The sequence below is a fragment of the Hakea prostrata genome, chromosome 1 (assembly GCF_041222555.1).
Source record: "Hakea prostrata isolate BN-2017 chromosome 1, UWA_Hpros_2, whole genome shotgun sequence".
NCBI lineage: Eukaryota > Viridiplantae > Streptophyta > Magnoliopsida > Proteales > Proteaceae > Hakea > Hakea prostrata.
In genome coordinates this window covers 44928113-44951080 of record NC_142600.1, presented here as the reverse complement: position 1 = coordinate 44951080, position 22968 = coordinate 44928113, and the positions used below count along the sequence as shown (strand labels likewise).

At 41.0% G+C, this 22968-nt stretch overlaps 1 protein-coding gene across 1 annotated transcript; it reads right to left on the bottom strand.

The window, feature by feature from the left end:
* Positions 1 to 3724: 3724 nt before the first annotated feature.
* On the bottom strand, positions 3725 to 13527 carry LOC149029029 (uncharacterized). Its single transcript, XM_089140171.1, has 2 exons — positions 12814 to 13527; positions 3725 to 9143 (listed from the first exon to the last, which is right to left on the bottom strand). Exons 1-2 carry the CDS (start codon positions 13288 to 13290, stop codon positions 8784 to 8786), a joined length of 837 nt encoding a protein of 278 aa, XP_088996297.1. The 5' UTR covers positions 13291 to 13527; the 3' UTR covers positions 3725 to 8783.
* Positions 13528 to 22968: the final 9441 nt, after the last annotated feature.

Sequence of the window (22968 nt, the reverse complement as noted above, 5' to 3'; positions counted from 1 at the left end):
CCCAAATCATTATTTTTATCGTCTAAAGCAGACTTCTCCAGCAAAATTGAACCGAAAGCTTTCACATGGTATTCTTGAGCCAACTCTAAAGTTGTATTTAGCTTTTCAATCTCATTGAACTTTTCCTGGAGTTCATTCTTTTCTTTCTCAATACTTTGTGACCAGACCAAGGCTCTGGTTAGCCTTCCTTTAAAATCCTCTCTTTCATCTGTGGCAATCCTAGCCCTGTCAATGGCATCATTCTTTAACATTTCGAGCTGAAAAAACTCATTCCTATAATTCAAAACGGCATCTCTCAACATAGAAACCTCTTCCTGCAATTCAGCACAATGGTCAGAGCAAATTTCATAGTCAGTGTGTAAGCTATCAAGATCATTCATCAAATCAATCTCTCTGAACTCAGCAGCTGTTAATTTTCTCTCTGAAGATTCCAATTTTCTCCGAAGATCTTGTACCTCATTGACCAATTCGAAATTCTTTTTGATCAGTTCATCATTTTTCTGAGACAAAGTTTTTTCTCTCTCCAATACTTCAGAAAATGCATTGAAGGCAGCCCCAAAACATCTGTTGATCAATCAATATATATATACACATTAAAAACAATATAAGTAATTAGATCAATAGTAAATTAATTCTAAATAGAAGAAAGGGAAAAAGGTCTATTTCCAATTTTCTCCGAATATCTTGTACCTCATTGACCAATTCGAAATTCTTTTTGATCAGTTCATCATTTTCCTGAGACAAAATTTTTTCTCTCTCCAATACTTCAGAAAATGCATTGAAGGCAGCCCCAAAACATCTGTTGATCAATCAATATATATATATATACACACATTAAAAACAATATAAGTAATTAGATCAATAGTAAATTAATTCTAAATAAAAGAAAGGGAAAAAGGTCTATTTCTTACCCCCACCCATGTGAATAAATGTCAGAATCAGACATTCGTGCAGTATTCCTCTTGTTGCAGGGGATTCTGCCTTTTGTGCCCCACTCTCTAGCAGCCTCCCAATTACGGCTGGCCGTATGATTTTCTTTCAAAAGCCACTCAGGGTGGAAAGGATTCCCGGAGTCAGCAATGCTCATGGTATCATCAGGCTGGTCAGGAACTGGTTGGAGGTCAGCTATCTCAAGAATATTCTCAGGATTTACATTTACAGCAGCATCATTTGAACCAGTCTGCATGATGATCTTTTCTTGGTTTTCATGACCATTTTGAGGGTCAATTACCATGAGAGCTTCAGGTGGGGCAGGATTATTCTCTGGTGGAGCTACTTCATGAATTTCCTGGGGAATATTCTGGTTATTTACCTCCAAGGGAGGAGCATCTTGATCATTTTCTTCAAAAGGGGGAACATCAGTATCTGGGGCAGCAACATCCAACACAGGGATGGATAAAGGTAAAACGGAAACGGAAATTTCATTCACATGGTCCTCGGCAACAACATCCAAGGGAGAGACAGGAACATCAGCATTTTCATCACATAATTGGTCAGCTATTTCCTCAATAATACCACCTGCAACATGTATTAATATGTCTTCAGCAATTCTCTTCAGATGATCAGAAGAATAGTCAAATAAATCCTTACCTCGATCTTCATTCTCAACCATCTTTTCTGGGAAGATGGAAGTATCGTGAGGTAAATCAGCTAATTGTGTGACAATAAATTTTCCCTATTTTCCTCAACATGAGCCTCGATGGCAGTAGGAATCTCTTCATGTGGATTATCTTCAACAGTGGGAACTTCTGTGGGAGCAGTATGAAATTCTTTTCTTCTCTTTTTCTTCTTTGAGCCAGACGAGCCCTGGTCAGAAACTGGATCTGTGGACCTAAGTCTGCATCTCAGTGTATTGGAGGTTCTGGAGGTCCTCGTCTTGGGACCAGGGGTCTTACTTGCAACAATTTTCACAATTTGCACATCGGTATCTTCTCTGACGGCATCTTCTGGAGCCGGAATGGTTTTCTCCTGGATCGGGGAATCTTTTTCAATGGTTTTTCTTTTTGAAGGATGACAGGCAGTGTGTTTCCTTTTCTTGGAGGGTTTGGTAACCCTAGAATCGGATTTCTTTTCTTCTGAAACAATTCTTCGGAGATCAGCAACACTAGGGACTGGACGAGCAATTACTTCTGATGATAAAAGTATATGATAATGAGTAAGGATTACAAAAAGAGAGAAAATAAGGGGAAAAAGAAAGAAAGGTATACAGTTGTTATTATCTTTACCTGGAAAAAGGCCGTGACTAATGAGACCTGCATCTGTTTTCAACTTGGCTGCATCTGCTGGAGTCCCAGTGGAAATCATACCCCAGGTTATTCGGTCATATTCAGTAAGTTTAGGACGCACTTTCAGAGGAGATAAGGATTCCAAGGAATGTAAGCACCATCGAGACCGAAAGTTTGGATTTGGAATGGCACAGAAGAAGTACTTTTCCCGCCATTGCTTGTTGTCATGAGGTATGGAAGAATCAATGAAAATTTTGGATTCTCTTCCCAGTTCACTCACAATGCAGGTTCTTCTAGCAAAATGAAGGTATCCGCGTTCGCGGGATACTTTCAAGGTGTAATAATTTCTGAAAAGGCCAACATATGGGATACGATTCATCTGGAGAATAAACGCAAAAAAACAGTAAACTAATCTCCAACTATTTTGAGTAAGTTGAGAAGGGCAGACATGATAATAGTCCAATAAAGATTGAACTATGGGAATCAGGGGGATTCTAAAACCTGAATCAAGATGATCAAGGTAAATGGTGATAACACCTGGATCAACTAAGTAGGGACGGTCGAAGGAGTCAGGAACCCATATTCTAGCATCGGAAGGAAAATGGTAACTTTCCAAATAAGAATCCAGATGGGACTTCTTTATTTTGGTGGGATACCACTCGGGACCAGCATGCTTTGGGTCCATTTTTTCTCTGGACATATTGACAGGAGTATAAATAAGAATGGCTTCATCGTGAGCATATGGAACAGGTTTCCAGTCTGAAGGATTATGCTGAGAAGAGGAAGCACCAGACACGTCTTTCATTTGCTCGTTGCTTGGAGGTATATCAGGTTAAGCAGAGGTATTGGGTACTGAAGGATTGGAAGTAGGATCCATGGCGGAGACAAGAAAGGAAGAAGTAGAAAACTGGAAAGGTAAAATCTGAAAAGGAGTGATAAAGGAAATGGCAGATAGGTATGTTTGATGTTCACGAAGAAGAAGAGCAGAGTACGGAAAGGAACAGGTGACAGTTGATAGATATATATAAAGAATGAGAGAAGATTTCTTGAAAGGAGGGGGAAATGCACGATGGTCCAAAATCAATGGTCATTACCTTTCGTAACCGACGCGTGGGATCAATCGGCTAACGTATGAAAACAGCAGTTGAAAAGAATGAGGATGATGTGTGAAAAGGTAAGGGAACAATATGATGGTAATGCATGGGAAAAAGACGAAATTAGTGATAAAGCGGCAGTAACGTTAAGGAAGCTGGAAAGTTATATTTGAAAATTCATAAAAAGTCTGACAAGAAAGTGATTGCGGCTGGTTTTAAGATAATTTGGGAGCTGAATACAGTAATACGACTCCAACCAAAACAAAGGACATAATTTCATAAGGGGCATGGTCGTAAATCGATTTTCAAGATAATTATGATATGATGACTCGCCATCAAGGTTTTGAAGAAATCGAGGATTACCTGGGGAAAAGGCGTAATAGCTGGACAAGGAATACTGTATGATTTTGATGAAAATGATAAAACCTGCTGATCAGAGTCTCATTTAGGTTTAACCTGATCAGCAGGCTTGGGGGCTTATGTTGTAACTAATATATCCACTGCCGGTTCATACCGGTCAAACCAATCTTTGTTGGGTTCGATTGAGAGATAAAGGAAGGATGATCAGCGACGTCCAAAGAGGAGCCATGATCCGACGGCTATGATTGAAAAAGTGTTATAAGCGGGAAAGCAAGTATAAAAGCGAGGGAAGATCCGAAAGAAGGTAAGTCTCTAGAATCAACCAAAACTCTAAACTCACTCTGATTGAACTCCATTACTAGCATTTTTAGAAGCTCCACAGAGTTCAGAAAGACCATCGACACCATACTGACTAGATTGTCGGAGACGAGACGCCGATCAAGATGATCGGCTCCGTTTCTTACTGGTATTCTGTTTTTTTCAGGAGTGAGAGGTTGATCGATCGAAGAGCAAACCAGATCGAATAAGATCTGAGGAGTTCGATGCGGAAAACTACGGTTCGAGGCGATCGGCAGAAATAGCACCAACAGTAATCCTCTATATTTGAAGCTTCATACTTCTCAGCCATGGTCGTTGCAGTGAGTTTGCAAAGAAACAGGGGTTGAAAAGAGTGAAAACTGGAGTGGTAAAAGGTAAAACTTATAAAAAAATAAAAAAAAGGGAAGCAACTCGGGTATGTATGAAGATTAACACGCAATCCGATCTTGGGATACATACATGGCGCCTTCTCTAGGCATTTACCATCTGAATTCTATAAAAAACGATTAGAAGTTGAGGAGATCCATTAGGAATGGATGCATGAGCTTCGATTTCAAAGTGATATCAACCGTTCTGAGGGACAACGTTTGTTCCCAAAAAAATCAACCCATTATGAACGGATCCAGTAGCAAACCAAACTAAATAAATACATGGGGTAGGGAACCAATTCAATGTTAGCCCAAACAAGGAGAATGTCGTGTTAAGTTGACCGAGACAAAGGAACAACAAACAAGGCAGTAGTTGAAGGTGGTGGTCGACAATTGCTTTTCCCAGTCATTTGCATTATTGTATCTGCGTGTAGTTGATTTGCAGGCAGGCCTCTGGGTAGTTACTATCTACAGTCTATAAATAAGTCATCATATTTTACTCTCACAACACGACATACCAATGAAACAACTATGTCCTTTCTTCTTCCATCTCTAGTTTGTAGCCTACAGTGTAGATTTCAGTGGTCTTAATTGGTTCAACACTGTAGTTTTATTTGGTCCAAGTCCATCATTGACGGAGAAGTTTCAGCTGTCTTCTCCCAAGAGTCATCAAAGTCGTCAGTACACTATAGCAAAGATAATCCATTGCCAACCAAATTAGACTTTTGGATCATTCTTGGCCTTGGCATGCCAGTGTAACTAATTTTATTAAAATTCAGATTCTAAGAAAACAACTACTAATTAGTAATTAAAAATTATTCTATCCAAAAACAAAATAGTAATTAAAAATTGTTGGTCAGGATAAGTACTCATTTTTTTTTTTGGGTAAAAAATAAAGATTTTATTTATTTAACTGAAATCCCCGTGAGATTTTACACATTAAAGAGTCAAAAAATAAAATCCAAGATAAGAAGGGGGGAGGGGTTAAGTGGTACATGAACCAATCCTGTGAGATGGCCACAGTTTTAGCAAATTCATTGGCGTAAAAATTGGCTTCTCGAGGGATATAGGAGAAGAAACATTTTGTAAAGGATTCTGCTAGCCTGAGGATATTGAAAACTAAGTGGGAGATTTTCCATCTTCCACAGGATGAGGGCTGCGTAAGAGACAAAACAAGTGATTGGTTGTCGCTCTCCACTTGGATATGGGAGATCTGGAAGTCGAAGGCGAGGCAAAGAGACCGCGTCGAAAACCTTGTTCCTTGGTAGTGAGAAAATCCTGACAGCCTGTGCCTTGACCAAAAGCAAACACTACTTGATGAGAAGAGTCACGTGCAAGCAAGGTTTAAAGTATCGGTATCAAGTATCATATCGGTCAAATGATTTTAAGAGACGTATCGTCCTGTATCGAGTATTGTATCGCTTTGTCAAATGTATTTAGTGTAATTCAATAAAGAGACGTATCGAGATGCATCGTATCGGTTGGGTCAAATATCAGCTAGTATCGTATGGTATCTTTAGATACTTTAAACCTTACGTGCAAGACCACCAATGCCTGAATGTTTTGAATTAATATTAGATGAGCCATCCACATTTAATTTGATTCTGCCCGGAGTGGAGGTTCCCACCTGATAACTGGGGTAGTGTTACTAGGGGTGTGAAGAGGGGGTGGAGGGGTGAACTCATGGATCCTATGTTGTAAATGCAGCAGGACATCCTGAAGCTTGGGTGGCTTGGAAGAGTGGGTAACCGTGGTGTAATATCCCCAAAGGGCGATAAGGGTGTGAAGGAGTTGTTTTCTATGAGGGGATGAGCAAGCAGAGTGGGAGGCAAGGGCTTGAAGTTGAAGGTCGAAAGGACGTGTGAGGTCCCATTGGTGAAGGTTAAGAGTATGCTAGAGGTGGGATGTGAAAGGGGACAGTATGAAGAGGTGATGTGCCAAAAAGGTGTGGTACCCACAGAGTCTGCAATGGAGCAGGACATTACAACCTCGTGCATGGAGCAGATCAGCCGTAGGTAATTTGCCTAGAATAACTTTCCATACGAAAAAGAGAATCCTAGGAGGTAGGGGGAGATGCCAAAGTTGAAGCCAATTAAGGTGTGGTAATGGGGTGGGGGAAGAGACTGATGAAGTGACCAACCTGTACGCCGAACTGACAGTGCACTTGCCTGAGGAAGTGGGTTTCCAAATGAAGCGATTAGCTTGTGGGAAGAGGGGGATTGGGATACTGAGGATGTTGACTATGATGTCAGCATGCCACCAATCTAACACCTTGTCTCTATTCCAGGAAACTGTTGCGGAATTTATGAAGGCTGAAACCTTGAGAGGAAGAGAAGCTGCTGGAAAGCAACCCAAATCTGGGGGTTGATTCGAGACCCAATTGAGTTCCAAGGGCTTGCTTGTAAACCGTCCCCAATCTGGAGGAAATGACCTTTGCGCAAAAGTTCTCTAGCCTTGATCAACGATTTCCATCCCCGCGAAGCAGAAGAGGGGGAGGGAGCTTCTAGAAAGGTGTCATTCTTAAAATACTTTTGTTTCATCAATCTACCCCATATTAACTGAAAGGCGTTAAGTAATTCCCATGCCTTCCGAGACAGAAGAGCGAGATTAAAAGCCGCACTGTTTTTGAGGTTGAGGCCACCTTCTCGAATCAAGTGACAAAGAATATCCCAAGAGATGGTGTGTACATGCCCTTGAGAACCATTTGACTAGAAGAAATCCCGAGAGAGCTTGTCAAGAGTATTTGTGATCAAGGCAAGGAGATGGAAGCATGACATGAAATGAGTGGGCATAGCAACTAAAGTGGACTGGATAAGGACTTTTTTCCCTGCGTAGGAGAAGTAGTTAGCCCTCCAGTGTTGAAGTCGGCAATTGACCCGAGAAAGCAACGAGGCACAATGCTTCTTTTTGAGAAATAAGAGGAATCCCTAGATAGATGTCCAGCTCCATTGTGGGGGTGATGTGGAAGTGAGAGAAGAGTGTACGCTTCATCCTTGAGGACGTACTCGGACTGTAGTGTGCACGTGTTTTTTGGATGTTGAGTTGCTAGCCTGAATAAAGACAATATTCCTTCAGAAATGTATAGAAGATTTAAGCTTCTGCTGTGGTGGCCTATCCAAACAGAATTAAGTCATCAGCAAAGGCGAGGTATGATAGACGCTCTCCACCTCTTAAGAGTTGTATTCCATGGAGCTTTTTGCATTATAGGGCAATTTCCAGATGAGAAGTCAGGACTTCCGCGCAAGGGACAAATAGGTAGGAAGATAATGGATCACCTTGCCGAAGACCCTGAGATGGGCTAATGGGCAACATGGGGAACCCATTAACCAGTACCGAGAACTGCGTGATGCTAAAACACTTCATGACCCACTCAATCCACTGAGAAGGGAAGCCAAAATTGCACAAAGTGGAAGCTCCAAAGCTCCATTCTAAGCAATCATAAGCTACAAAGGTAAGTACTCATGTTCTCACGGTTTTTTCTCATCAGAGTGTGTTTCTTTAAAATTCAAAATAACAAAAATATAAAGTAAAGTATATATTTCATAAGGTATTTCTAAATGAGGTAATATCAAAATAGATTTATACATCCAACCTTAAGTACAATAACAATATCATAAGGTCCAATCATTAATTAATCTGAGGCATCAATAATCTTCCCACATCAAAATCTTATGACGGCATTTCAAGAAATTACAAGATAAATAATTACAGAGACTTAAAATCTCCAACATCGAATTACCAAAAAAAAAAACCTCCAACATCTTTGCTAATTCTTTGTAATTATATACCCAAAGAATCCAATCCTTTGATCAGATAAAGACAATAAACAATTTAAAAACAATTTTCTATAACTTAAAGAAAACCACCACCAAACTTGGATCTTGTCCAAACATCCACCATTCGATATCTTATGTGGAGCAAATGAATCTAACACACCAATAAATAATTTGGGAACTATGAAAATCATCCAAAAAAAAATTGGGAACTATGAAGCGTTGGCACGCTGCTTGTAATGTCAATCGTGGCTCAACATTCTATCAAATTATTCATGATTCTTCTCACATCAACCTTTCCTTCTTATAGTATTTGATACACAAGCCATTTCAGAAATATACAAGCTATTCAAACTAATTATAAAGGACAGATATTCAACGACTCTAAAATCGCTGAAGAAAATTGAAGATGAAAAACAGTATAAAGAATACAAATCTCCCTCGACATCTCATCCCATGGAAGCATATATCCAGAACGACATTCAGTCACAGATAAACTCAAAAACCCAGAACTCACATCAGAAGAGAAGAAAGAAAAAGAACAGGAGAGCCTATGAATCACATACCCTAAACCTCCAAGATCATATCCTGTACTAAAGAATCAAATATAAAGGCTGGTCTAAACATAAAAGGTTCAATCTAGCTTTAAAGGTGTTCTGGCAAGCTGAAAGTCTGACAACCAAAGATTTGGAAAGATCTGTTCTGAACGAAGAGTGCAATTCCAGACTTGTTGCTGTTAAATCCTTCCCATAGTGAGAAGTTAACCATGCCATTCACTGATTTCTTAGCTGAGGTGTCCTTCACACTGCAGAGCTTCTCAACCTTCCGGACAACAAAGTCATTTGATAGAACACGGCCTCTGTTGTCCCCAGCTGAGCAGTCTGTCACCAGCCCTTTCTCGTATAGGGCCACTAACACATCAACTCCTTGGCTGTCCACCTTTGTTCTCAAAGCTCCTGTAAGATTGACTTGCAAGGTTTCTGGGGAAGGCTTTTGGAAAGTTGCCTGTTGGAACCAACCAATTCCCAAAATTATTAAAAAATTTCAATTTTATTCTAACATCCGATCACTTCTTATGTTGTGGCTTATGAACTAAATTCAAAATTAAAGACTAGATTAAATGTGTTTCATCAGTTCTAAACACAAAACACAGACCCTCTCCAATGACATTAAACACTGGAGTCAATCTCCCACCATCCATAGGGTGTAGAATTGATTGTTGATTAAATTTCATTGGTATGGAACTCTTCGTTCTATCTATAACTTCCAACAAATTCATATAGTGCCTAACAAGCAATCCCAAAAGAGGCTGGATCTAAGTGAGTATGCTGCTGGGGCCTATATTTGTATTTCGATTGGTAACAAGTGAAAAGTCTAACCTGTGCCTGGTAGAGCTGCTTGCTGTTGGGTAGAAGCCTCACAACCAGTACAGAAACGTGGTTGTTTATGTACCTAATTAGGTTCCTTGTAACATACTGATTAGATCGTATAGATCAAAAACCTTAATTTATACATTCCATTAGTTCTAAAATCCAGATCCTCTTTGACGACATTTAACTACCAAGTTGACCCGAACTGGCCCGGAGATTAACCATCTTTTCTTTGCAGATGACTGCATGCTTTTGGCCCTTGCCTCAATCCAAAATGCTTCTGTCATTAATACCCTCCTACAGGATTATGAGCTAGCATCAGGGTTACACATCAACCCTGATAAGTCTGCTGTTCTCTTTAGTACTAGGACACCCTTGAGTCTTCGTGGAGATATTGTCTCTACTTTTGACATCAAAGAGGTCCAATCTCATGGAACTTACCTGGGTCTTCCCTCCTCGACTGGAAAATCTAAAGTGCAAACATTCTCTTTTGTCCTTGAGAGATTGGTTTCTAGGCTTTCGGGCTGGAAAGGAAAACTTTTGACCCAAGCTGCCAAAGAGGTCTTGATTAAAGCTGTGGCTTTTGCCCTACCGGTTTATGCTATATCTTGCTTCCTCATCCCAACTGAATTGTGCAACAAAATGAATCAAAAAATCCGAGAATTTTGGTGGAAAAATGATCATGGGAAAGGAATACATTGGGTTAATTGGGAAACTCTATGCAAGGGTAAAAGGGATGGTGGGCTTGGGTTTCGGGATATTCATTGTTTTAATAAGGCTCTATTAGCAAAACAAAGTTGGCGATTGCTCACTAATCCAAACTCCTTATGGGCTCAGGTAATGTATGCCAAATATGTCAAGGACAACCTTTTTTTGGATTGTAGAGCCCCCACCACATGTTCTTGGGGGTGGAGGAGTATTCTTGTTGGCAGGGATATCCTTCGCCATGGATTAGTTCGACAGGTTGGGAACAGAGCTAATACACACATATACGGAGATCCATGGATCTCAACCTTACCTTTTAGGGGCATTAGCAGCCCACCTTTGGGCCATAGTTCCACTTGGGTTCAAGAGCTAATCCTATGACCTATTTTCCAATGGAATGTTCCATTGCTCAACTCCCTTTTTACCCCTGTGGAGGTGGATGCTATTATTACCATCCCTATTCTTTCTCTTGATACCCAAGATTCATGGATTTGGGGCAAAACAAAAAATGGGAAGTTCACTGTCAGATCGGCCTACTATCAGTGTCTTGTTTTGTCTGATGCTCATGGTAACATAGCCTCCTCCTCTACTTCATCTGTAATTTGGAAGGAAATATGGAAAATTCCCACCCTACCAAAAATCAAACATTTCCTTTGGCGAGCTTCTCATGCTGCCATGGCAATTGGAAGCTCTCTTTTTGCAAGAAGAGTTTCTTTAGCCCCACTATGTTTGATTTGTGGGAGGGGTGTTGAAACTGTATGTCATGCTTTATTTCATTGCTCTCATTCAAAGGATTGTTGGAAACTTTCTCCTTTACGTATTGATACAAATGAATTTCAGGGAGAGCACTTTAATGATTGGATTGATTTCATTCAGTATAAATTTAAAGTTCATGACAATATGAACTGGGGGAATCAAATTTGGAGTGCTTTGGTGTGGTGCATTTGGAACACACGAAATGCCGTCTTATTTCGGGGTAAAGATGCTTCTGTGCTTCTTACCATGGCTAACTTCTCTTTATTTCGCACAGACATTCATAATCACTTTTCAAGTCTAGCAATTGAGAGGAGTAACCCGGTAAGTTTCCTGGCATCGGAAACCTTGCAAGAGGAGATGGATCGTTTTCAAATGTCCGTCGATGGTTCGTGGGATGGCAGGACAAACAAAGGCGGTAGGGGCTGCATTCTATGGGACTCATCTGGAATGTTTGTGGCGGCTCAATGTAAAGAGGGATATGGTTTATCTGCAACTGTTCTGGAACTTGAAGCTATCAGAGATGGCCTGATTTTAGGACACTCTTTGGGTATTTTAAATATGAGGATTAACTCAGATTGTTTGCCAGTGGTTTTAGCCTTAAGAGGTTTTCAGTCTTCCCTTGATTGGAATTGTAATAGCCTTGCCTCACAGGTTATTAGGCTTTGCTCAGTTTTCAATTCTATTTTGTTTTGCTATGTCCCTAGGAGCTCCAATCTCTTAGCTGATTTTCTAGCCAAAGGAGCTAGGTGTTTGGATCTTTCTAGATCTTGGTGGCATGTTTCCACCAATGTTCATGATTAATTCCTCTTTGTTATCGTCCAGGTTTCCTGGCTTGAACAGTTTTATTTAATGAAGTTTACTCGTTCTTGACCAAAAAGAAAACTACCAAGTTGACTCTTCAATCTCCAATGGGAAAAAAATATTTGGCAGCAACACGCGTAGCAGTCATGTTCCTGCCAGCCTATCGTATGTATTGTATTGAAATGATTCCCTACCCATATAACCCCTCTTAGGCTTTATTATTTATCAAAATACCCTATTAGATTCCCGTGTTGACACATTCGATTGGATAGTAAGAACATTGCTACAACCGTGTTGCAGAGCCAAAGTTTATCCTAACCCATAGAATGGGATATCGACTTTGGTGGCTAAATGTCATTGGAGATGATCCCCTCTCTTATTTTATTCCATTCATATATTACCTAACATAAACCAACCCTAAATAGATGGTTTTTGATCCTCGGTTGCTTAGTTATCTAATTGTCACTACTGCAGAACATTGAAATTATCCTACATATGTAGTAGAACAATCTAAACCAAAAGTTGCCAACTAATGTAGGATAACTAGTAAACGTTCGCTACTTATGTGACACAATCTCAATGGTCAACAGTGGCGACAGCATGGCAAAAGAAGAAAAGAATGAACCCCAATTTCGGGTTTGGAAGATGCAAATCCTCTTGGTTTAGGATACACATCGAATCATCTGCTAAGTCTGCCAGCACGACCACTTTTGTAGTTTTTAATATCAAGGAATCTTCGTTCGAACAGGTTGCCCACTTACTTTCATCACACGTTGATCTAAACACAAAGCAAACTTTTGTTTATTTATTTATTTATATCTTTGGGGAGATAGACAATTAGTTTTCCTTGCAATCGTTCAATGGGGTTATAGCAGCTAATTAACTTCAGATTTCCATTACAGAAAACCATAATGCTGATTCAACCTTCAACCATTTGCTTCTCTCAAGTCATGATTTCTAAGCCCCAGATCTATTAAGCATTTTATGAAATGAAATGAAATTTAGATCGAAGAACAAGAAGAAGCAGAGATTAACTAACTGACCTGAAATGAAGGAGAAGGAAAACGAGGTGCGGAGGAGATGAGAGACAAGAGAGTATCCTGATCAGTCCCCATGCACTGGGCTCTACCTTGAACCACCACCTGCGGCGTGAACATGGTGTCAAGATTCAAAGCTTCCACATAAACCTTCTGCCTCACCGTCCATTTATTGGAACCGAAAGGGTCCTTCCAGCCCTTGAAATCCCAATAATCGACATGGAAAGCTAACACAATAACGGGAACCTCCAACTGAAAATCACCCCTTCCGAGCCTGGAAATCAAGAGCTCCGCCTCAGTGGAGGTAGAACAGCCCTGAGACGAGAAGAGCTCCACCAAAACGGGTCCCCCTCTCTTAAACTCCTCTGAGGCTTCGTCGGCGGTTGCATTCTCCTGTAAAGCCCTTTTCCTCGGCGTTGGAGGCTTGGATGAAGACGAATGGGAGGATCTCATACAGAAGCAGCTGAAGAGACGGGGCGCCATCCCGTCTTAACAGGAGTAAAGATATCTGAGAAACCCTTCTTCTGGGATCAGATCAGATCAGATCAGAGATTGCTATTACCTTCGGGTAGGAGAGACACACACAAGGTAGAGATCAGAGATTGTTACCGCAGCAGAATCCAGACAGGTGAACGGAGGTTCCTCTGGAGAGGTAGAGAAAAGGGTTTGGACGAAAGGGAGAGAAAGGAGCCGAAGACGAAGTGGTAGGCCCAACCGCTTGGAAATTGGAAGGTTTCTTTCATGCTAATAATTAAGCTTAATTTATATATCTCTAAAATGTGTTGGCTTTCTGTACTTGGGACAACTCAACTGTCAACTCACTGGCCTTGGAAAATAAAAGTAGGTGACCTGATGCCGGACGATGTTTGGATTCTTTGGAAAGCTGTCAGTGGGTCCCGCCCTCTTCCATTTTTCGGTGGTGGCTCAAGTCACCTGCAGCGCCATGCCGCCATCAAGTGTTTATTTTTCAAATGTTATTGAAGGTTTTTTTTTTTAAATTTGAGAAAATTACGTGGTTAGCAGCTTTTAGGTTTTTCTTAAAAAGAATAGTCGCTCAATGTTTTTTTTATAAAATTAGTCAAAATTGAGTTTGCATTTATGAAACTAGCCAAAATATTGATTTTTCATCTTTTTGGATATTTTTTACCCCTAAAACTGATCACATCGAGCGGAAAAATCACTATTTTGTCCAAAAGGGTAAAGTCATTATTTTTCATATTATTTGGACATTTTCACCCCTATGCCGGTATTAGGGATGTCAATGGTGCGATTTTGAGCTGTTTCGGGTTGGGCTTAATGATTTCAAGCTCAAATACACCCAGCCCAAACGCGACCTGTTAGTAAAATAACGGTTCGGGCCAGTTTCGATTTGGTGCTGATACGAGGAAAATTACACCGAACCCATTGGACCGGGTTCATAGTCTTCGTCCTGATTAGACCATGGTTGGGATCCACCAAAACCTAATTTAATAAGCATAAGGGTGCCACGCTTCAGTTATCAATCCGGTACAACCTCCTGAACTTTGTGGTAGACAAAGCTGACTCGTAGGAGGCAACTATCAGCAGAGCAGTGAGGGAATCGTGCTGAGATTGATAACTACTTGCATCCCTGAATATCTAGGGAGAAACCCTATGATCGGACGGCCACCAAAAGAGATCGAGATTTCACTCAACGGTCGAAAATTGGAGGTAAGGTCTATATAAACAAGTGATCAACTCACTCTAAAGGTATCTGAATTATTTCCCAATTATGTATTCATTCTTATGCTCTGCAATCAGCCAAAGCCTTCGTGATCAGTCCAGTTATTGACTTAAGCTTCGAAGGTGGCCTCCCGACCCCCACAGTCGAGCCACGTCTAACTCTTTTGCAGGCCAAAACCAGGAGAGCCGGAGGCTTAACATTTTCAGGACGCATCATCTGGCGCCTTCTGTGGGAAACGCTTTAGAAAGTCATGGTTACCAAGTCAGCAGCAGCAACTGCGGTAGCTCAGTGAGAGGCTGACATTCAACTTTTTGGTGGGAACAATCCAGAAGATATCCCTAAAGGAAGTCGTGCTCGAGAAATACGAGAAGATGGAGGACAAGGAGGTAATGATCTATTAAACCTTCCTGATCCTCTCCAACAACAATTGGACCAAATGCTGGTCTAGTTCTTGGAAATGCAGCAAATGCTCCGCACATTAACCAGGCAAGTAGTCGCTCCTCAGGCTCTTGATCAGGTGAAGGCTAGGAGATGTGCGGGAGAGGCAGATAGGTGTGTACCTCTCGTATGAGCACCATCCAACGAAGGAGACGAACAACCAGCCGAAGGCCATAATTTTGGCCCAAACGCTCAGAGGAATCCCTTAAGACGAGTCCGAGAATTGAGAACTGACCAATTACCCGAAGAGAGGCGATAGGTAGGACAGGCCACAGGCTAGCCGAACTGAATCCTGAACGAGACTACTGAGAGGAGTTCGCACTCACTCCCTAACACCCAGGCGTTTGGAAAGCGCGACATTTCTGACGGAGGATGGACAATCGTTGCATATTGGTAAAGAGCTTGCTAACATAAATCAAAGGTTGGGGCAACTCTCTCGAGGGCAAAAAATTGATGATATCTATTCGGTCATCCGAAAAACTCCTTTTGCCGATGCTATTGCTCTGTTTGAGTTTCCACACAATTTTAGACTCCCAACTTTCACAGCTTTTGATGGTTTGGGAGACCCCACGGCCCATATTAGTTAATATCAGCAAACAATGGCGGTAGCTGGAAACTCTGACGAGATTCTCTGCAGAGTATTCGCTTCTTCCCTAACCGGGGTAGCATAGAAATGGTTCTCAAACCTTCCTTTGGGAAGAATCAACGATTTCGACGAGCTTGCCCGCAAGTTCATTGGACGTTTTCAGAGTGGTATCCAAATCAAGAAAACGCAGGAAACACTATTTACAATAAGGCAGGGAAGGAATGAATCGATTCGGGAGTACCTGAAGAGATTCAATAAAGTTACCATGGATATAGAGAATTTGGACGAACAGGTGGCGAAAACGGCTCTCTTCATGGGGTTAACCAACCGAACGCTACTGGAATATTTACTTCAAGATATGTCATCCACCTATGCTGAATTAGTACAACAGTGTCAAAAACAGGCGGAAGTGGCGGAAATACTCAATGCACGGCAAGGGAAACCTAAAACAGCAACCAAGGAACCAAAGGTCCCTGAGAGAAGCCAGAAACAAAAGCCGCCCGTTCAGGATCAAGATCAGGCTAGAAAGCCACGTTTGACTTGGAAAAGGCGATCACCTGATCAAGACGAATACATGCCATTGAATGCTCCTCGATCGGAGATATTGATGCATATCAAGAATTAGGATATTTTAAGATGGCCGTCCAAGATAGTAACAAAGATAGAAGAAAAAAAATATGGAGAAATACTACCATTTTCACAAAGATTATGGGCACTACACTAATGACTGTAGGCACCTCAAGGCAGATATCGACAGATTGATCAATCAGGGGCATCTCTCAAATTTTGTGAAAGTTCAAGAGGATGAGAAGAGAATGACCAATGAAAAAAAGGATCGTTCGGCAAGCAGGGAGCGTTGGGTCGAAGCTCCAAAGTGTCACGCCCTCCCAGCCGGTACCCTATCTGGCATACCCGAGAGTGTGATCCACAGCCCGAAGATCAGGTATCGAGTGATCAACCTCCCACATAAACAATAACATAATCATGAACAATCATAACAAAAGTGCGGAAGATAAACCATAGATCCAATAAAGAAAGAATGAATCATAAATGAATCAGAATAATAGATATAATCAGAGTATCAAACAGATAAGTAAAGTGAGGCAAAAATCCCACTTTACAACCAGCGGAAAAGTAGCTCTAAAGAGAATAAACTAAATAAAAGCTAATCCTAGCTAGTACATTGGGTAACTAAATTGTTCTCCACTTTATAGACAACATCCTTATAAGTGTAAATCTCATAAATGGCACAAGGACGCTTCCACTCGATGGTTGGACTAAGCATCGTACGGAGCATAACCACTCGCGGGATCTTCAGAGTAATTGTGGTAACCGCAATCACCTTCCTGGAGATATGCCTCTTCGCCTTGCGCTTCTTCATAGGGACCGTCATAGTACTCGGTACTGCAGGATAGTCTAACAAACATTGTACAATAAAGGAATGAGTTTCAAAGAAACTCGGTAAGGCAGTTAAAATCCATAATAACATAAATGGCAGGATTCCAGAACAAACATAAATGCAATATGATATGAGACAAGCAATGAATGAATGAATCTAACTCTATGTATGCTGGTCTCTATTGGCAGACATGCTTTAAGTCATAGCACCGTACTTCTTTAGGAAAGTCCACTCACATCCTCAACCATTTAAGATATCTTGGATTCTCTCACGGATCATTTCACCGGTCTTGAGCAGCCGATTGGTAATGGGTCCTTCATCCCTCGGGACAAACCATGGCGGGGGTTAAGTCAACACACTCTCTCACAACCATTTGGTATAAGTCTTGGCGCATGTCGGGGTAAAACCTAGCCAAATGCAAGTCTTCTACTTAGTTACATCAAGTCGAGATCCGGATACTTCCATTCCTCGTCCCCGACGATCCTTTCCGGTATCCTTCACACTAGAGTCCTCATAGTCCCTGACTACGGACTCATCAACCCTATTGATCATCCACATATGGTAAACGGGAAGCTCTCACGTCCTCTCACGGGTTGGTTACCGGTCTTAAGCGCCCGTGAGCCCAAGTCTAACCATATGCAACCCTACCAATAAATGGCCCCCACAATGTGATTCCTCGTCCTCTCCACGGGTTGGTTACCGGTCTTGAGCGCCCATGAATCCCCATTGCTACCACGGGTCGTTCGGTCTCAATACCCCTCCGATTAGGGTCGACATAACAGGACATCCTAGCCAAACACTACTAGACAATCCTAGATATGTCATCCAACAGTTTAGGAAGGTGTCCAGAGGGCATCTCCGGAAACATCCCATAATATTCCCGTAGTAGTCCAAGGACAGAAGTGTCAAAAGGACACCTCTCCTTTCCAAACCATACTTAAGCATACACATGCATCAATTCATATCATCACATATATGGTAACCTCATATATGGAAAGAAATCAATAATTGCAATCACCTTGTATATAATTGGTAAGTAAATCATACATGAGTCAATTCAATATGAATAAGTAATGCTACTGTAATCAAAGTTATGCAACAGTAGTATATCATTGTAAGAATCTAATTTAGGAATCATATCTATGATATTCAAATATAGAAACTAGATTCATGCTATCTATGTAATTAAGGAAATAACCATCCTTACCTTTTATAACTCGCAAAGGAATCCTAAGAAATCAAGTAAGATCTTGGCAAACTTGAGAAGAAGGTCCTAAACAAGTATATACAACATATTAGGAAAGATCCCTAACAGAAAAGATACCAAAACATCCAACACAGACCAATTATGGAGTTGCTGTACTCATTGGTCGAGTGGATTGGTCGATCGTCCATCGACCAATCGATCGACCAATGCGACAGAGAGCCTAAAAAACAGAGTTTTAAGATATGAAATCCGAATTTGGTGGTTCAAAAGGGTACTAATCAAGGGGTAAACTACATCAGTAGTGTTCTAACCTATAGGGACCTCAAAACACCAATCAAATCAAGATATCAAGATCCAAATTAGGAAACAAAAAGTTACCATAATTAGATCAACCATGGATCTTGATGAATTTGAAATAGAAAACAAAGACAAGAACAATAGGAGGATGGATCATTGCTTCAGGTAAAGGTATCATGAAAACATACTTAGATCTTCAAGGAACAAGGCTTAGAAGCATAAATCTAAATAAGGAAATAAAACCTACCATATATGTAACTACCATGCATCATGAAGAACACATAGTATGGTAGAAGAGAACAACTAGAAATTTATAGATTATGGATCATGGAAGGAAAACACAGTAATTAACTACTAATATGATCAATATAGAAGATCCAAAGAGATCAGAATTCAAATCAGAAGTTTAACAAAGATTAGATCATGGTTTGATCATGATTCCCTCAAAAGCTTGCAATGATCATAGTTAAGATCATTGTTCTAGCCTCAGATCCTTAGGATGATCATGAGAACATGTTCAGAGATGTTTGCAACAGAGAATGCAGCATCTCTTCTACTGTCTCAACTCAAAAAGGAAAGAAAAACAAAGATGGAGGAGAAGAAAAGAGAGTAGACATACCTTTTGATGCAAAAAAAAGAGTTTCGACGAAGATCCGTCAAGAAAATACCAAGGATGCAAGGGAGATGACTTGCAGAGGTCTTTGGTTCGTTCCAGAGAGTTTGGAGGCAGCAATTACGAAGTGGACTCGAGATTGGACTTAAATAGAGCAAGAACAACCTAATTGCCAAAGACAACACTCATTGGTCGAGTGGATTGGTCGACTGGCCCAGTCGACCAATCAGTCGACCAATGCTGACAGCAAGTCCAAAACAGGGAATTGAAGGCCCAGATCAAATCCAATCCTAAAGGGGTTTTGCACACAAGTCAAGTGACTTACCTAATAGGTAGAAATGCCTTCAAACCAAGATAGAGAGCACTCCAAGTCCATCAACTAATCAGATCTTCATCAGGATTCAGTTTCCATAAATAGAACTTCATCATCAACTTTCATGGATTCAAAGCCAGACACCAAGTCCTCCACTGGGATGGCCCAAAGCTGACTTCTTACTTTACTTCGGGTCATCGGACCTACAAATAACAAGGTTTCCGGGTCAAGGTTAGGGCTGGGTTTTACACAAAGTCTAAAAAGGGAAGGAATTGGCAAGACCTAGCAGATCCCCAATTCTCACTATATTTGGAGGACCCGAACCCGAGTCCCTGCGGAAGTTGAAAGCCAAATCAAAATTCATGGGATCGGGAGAATCCCAGAAAAGAAAGAAAGTGGAAGAAATTCCCATCACTTTTGGTGAAGAAGACGAGTGAGGCGTGTGCATACCTCATGACGATGCAATTGTTATCAAAGTAGAGATCGAGCGAAGGGAGGTATACAGGGTCCTGGTCGACATGGGATCTTCGGCTGATTTTCTTTCTGATGAAGCTTTTCAAAAGCTAAATGTCGAGGAAGGTCTGATGAAGCCATCTTCAACACACCTGTACGGATTTGCTGGTTCATCTGCCGTAGCAAAGGGATCAGTTCAGTTGGATCTTTCGGGAACGGTAGGAAATTTCCCTAAAGAATCCACCATTCGGGTAAATATCCTGGTGGTTCGGGACCTTCCTAGTTACAACATGATCCTCGGTAGGCTTTCGTTGATGAAGCTAGGTGCTATAATCTCACCAAAACATATGAAGATAAAGTTTCCCACCGACACTGGAATCGGTCAAGTAGCTTCAGATAAAAAACTCTCCCGACAGTGTTATGTGGCCTATCTCAAAGAAAAGGCAGAACCAGTAAAAGCCATGGCCTTAAAATCGAGGTAAGGGATGATCGGGATGAAGACACCATGCAGAGGCCCGAACCCGTGGAAAAATTAGAACGAATCTGCTTGCAACCTGGAGATGAGACAAAGTCCACTTATATTGGATCCAAACAATCAAAACCCTTCAAGGAAGAATTGAAAACTTTCCTTCAGAAAAGCATAGATGTGTTTGCCTGGTTAGCAAACGATATGCCAGGAATTGATCGAGCCGTGGCTGAACACAAGCTATGGATTAATTCAGATGTCAAGGCCGAAATCCAGAGAAGATGAAACTTCTCGATTGAAAAACACAAGGCTATCAGAGGAGAGGTCGGGAAACTGAAAAAGTCTGGTTTTATTGAAACCATCGAGTGTCCAACATGGTTGGCCAATGTTGTGATGGTAAAGAAGTCGAACGGGAAGTGGAGGATGTGTACTGATTACACAAACCTCAACAAAGCATGCCCGAAGGACTATTATCCTTTACCACGTATAGATCTTCTGATTGATGCGACTGCTGGTTACGAAACGCTAAGTTTCATGGACGCTTATTCTGGGTACAATCAAATCCTGATGAATAAGGAAGATGAGAAATTCACATCCTTCATGACCAATCGGGAGAGTTATTTTTACAAAGTTATGTTGTTCGGTTTGAAGAATGTAGGAGCTACGTATCAAAGAGCTGTAAACAAGATCTTTAGTGATTTGATCGGGAAAAACATGGAGTTATACATAGATGATATGCTAGTAAAAAGTCTCACAAAGTTATGTTGTTCGGTTTGAAGAATGCAGGAGCTACGTATCAAAGAGCTGTAAACAAGATCTTTAGTGATCTGATCGGGAAAAACATGGAGTTATACATAGATGATATGCTAGTAAAAAGTCTCCAGAGGACAAGACACATAGCAGATCTTAGGGAAGTATTTTCCGTTTTAAGGAAATACCAGATGAGGCTGAATCCGGAAAAATGTGCCTTTGGGGTATCTTCGGGGAAATTCCTGGGGTTTATGGTTTCCTAAAGGGAAATCGAGGCAAACCCTGTCAAGATAAAAGCTTTGATCAACATGGATCCCCCACAGACTGTTCGGGATATACAGTGTCTGACCGGACAGATAGAAGCTCTAATCCGATTCATCTCACAGTCGGGAGAAAAATGCTTACCTTTCTTCAAAGCCCTGAAAGATTTAAGGGGAAGTAAAGAAGCACAATGGACGGATGAATGTCAAAAGGCTTTCGAGGAATTGAAAAGAAGGCTCGGGCAACTGCCACTACTTTCTAGGCCTGAAAAGGGAGAAAATTTGCAAGTATATTTGGTAACATCACAGTCGGCTATGAGTGTTGTCCTCATTCGGGAGAAAGAAAGGAAACAATGGCCCATTTACTATGTCAGCCATGTACTCCTGAATCTCGAGACAAGATATTCAACAATCGAGAAACAGGTGTTGGCACTTAACAGCCTGAAAGTTAAGATTGTATTTCCAGGCTTATCCGATCGAGGTTGTCACATCCCGTGAAATCCACCCAGCCAGTGAAACCCAACCCTAACCTTGACCTAGAAACCTTGTTGTTTGTAGGTCTGACAACCCGAAGTAAAGCAAGAAGTCAACTATGGGCCATCTCAGTGGAAGACTTGGTGTTTGGCTTAGAATCCATGGGAGTTGATGACGGTGTTCCATTTATGGAAACTTGTTCAGGACTGAAAAGGAAGCTGCATCCTGATGAAGATGGGATTAGTTGATGGACTTGGAGTACTTTCTGACTTAGTTCGAAGGCATTTCTACATACTAGGTAAGCCACTTGGTGTGTGTGCAAAACCCCTTCAAGTTTGGATTTGATCCGAGACTTCAATTCCCTATTTTGGACTTGCTGTCCTGATTGGTCAATTGCTTGGTCGATTGGGCTAGTTGACCAATCAATCGGCCAATGGGATCTGTTTTGTTGAATTAGGTCTTGGCTTCTCTATTTAAGCCCAACTTCGAGTCTAATTCATCTTTTGTGCCTCCAAACTCCCTGGAACGAACCAGAGCTCTCCTCAAGTCATCTCCTCTGCATCCTTGGTGGTTTTCTTGTCGGATCTTCGTTAAATCTCTTGCTTTTGCATCATAAGGTATGTGATCATCCTCCTCTCTTCTCCATCTTTGGTTTTCTATAGTTTTGCTTTCCTTTTCTGTTTGAGAATAGTGGAGTTGATGTTGCATCTCTGTTACAACCATCTCTCTACTCATCTTCTCTATTTTCCTAAGGATTTAAGGCTTGATGGATGATCTTAATCAAGATCATCACTTGCTTTTGAAGGAAACCATGTCTTCATCTTCTTTCCCTTTTTAGTTTCAAGTTCTTCAATCTTAGATCTGTTTTTCTAGAAGATCTACACATGTTTTCCATGAATTCTTTATCAGATTAGTAATCCATCATTCTACAGTTTCTCTTCCATGAATTTGCCATGATTTCTCCAAGAACCTTGATTGAGCTATTTATGGTAAGTTTTTGTTTCCTATTTTGTGACTTGAAGACTTGATGCTATTAGGGTTTTGAAGTCCTCTATAGACCAATACACTATCATTGCATATTCCCTCTTGTTTGGTGTCAATTTGAATCACAAAATTCGGATTTCGAATCAGAAATCTCTGATTTTGTCTGTCACTGACTCTGTTGGTTGACTGAGTCAGTAGACCAATCAATCGACCAATGAA

Coding starts and splice junctions, on each gene's coding strand:
- LOC149029029 (XM_089140171.1), bottom strand. CDS start 13,290: ATGGCGCCCCGTCTCTTCAGCTGCTTCTGTATGAGATCCTCCCATTCG. Junction 9,144..12,813: donor TTCCTTCTCCTTCATTTCAG/GTCAGTTAGTTA, acceptor TGGTTCCAACAG/GCAACTTTCCAAAAGCCTTC.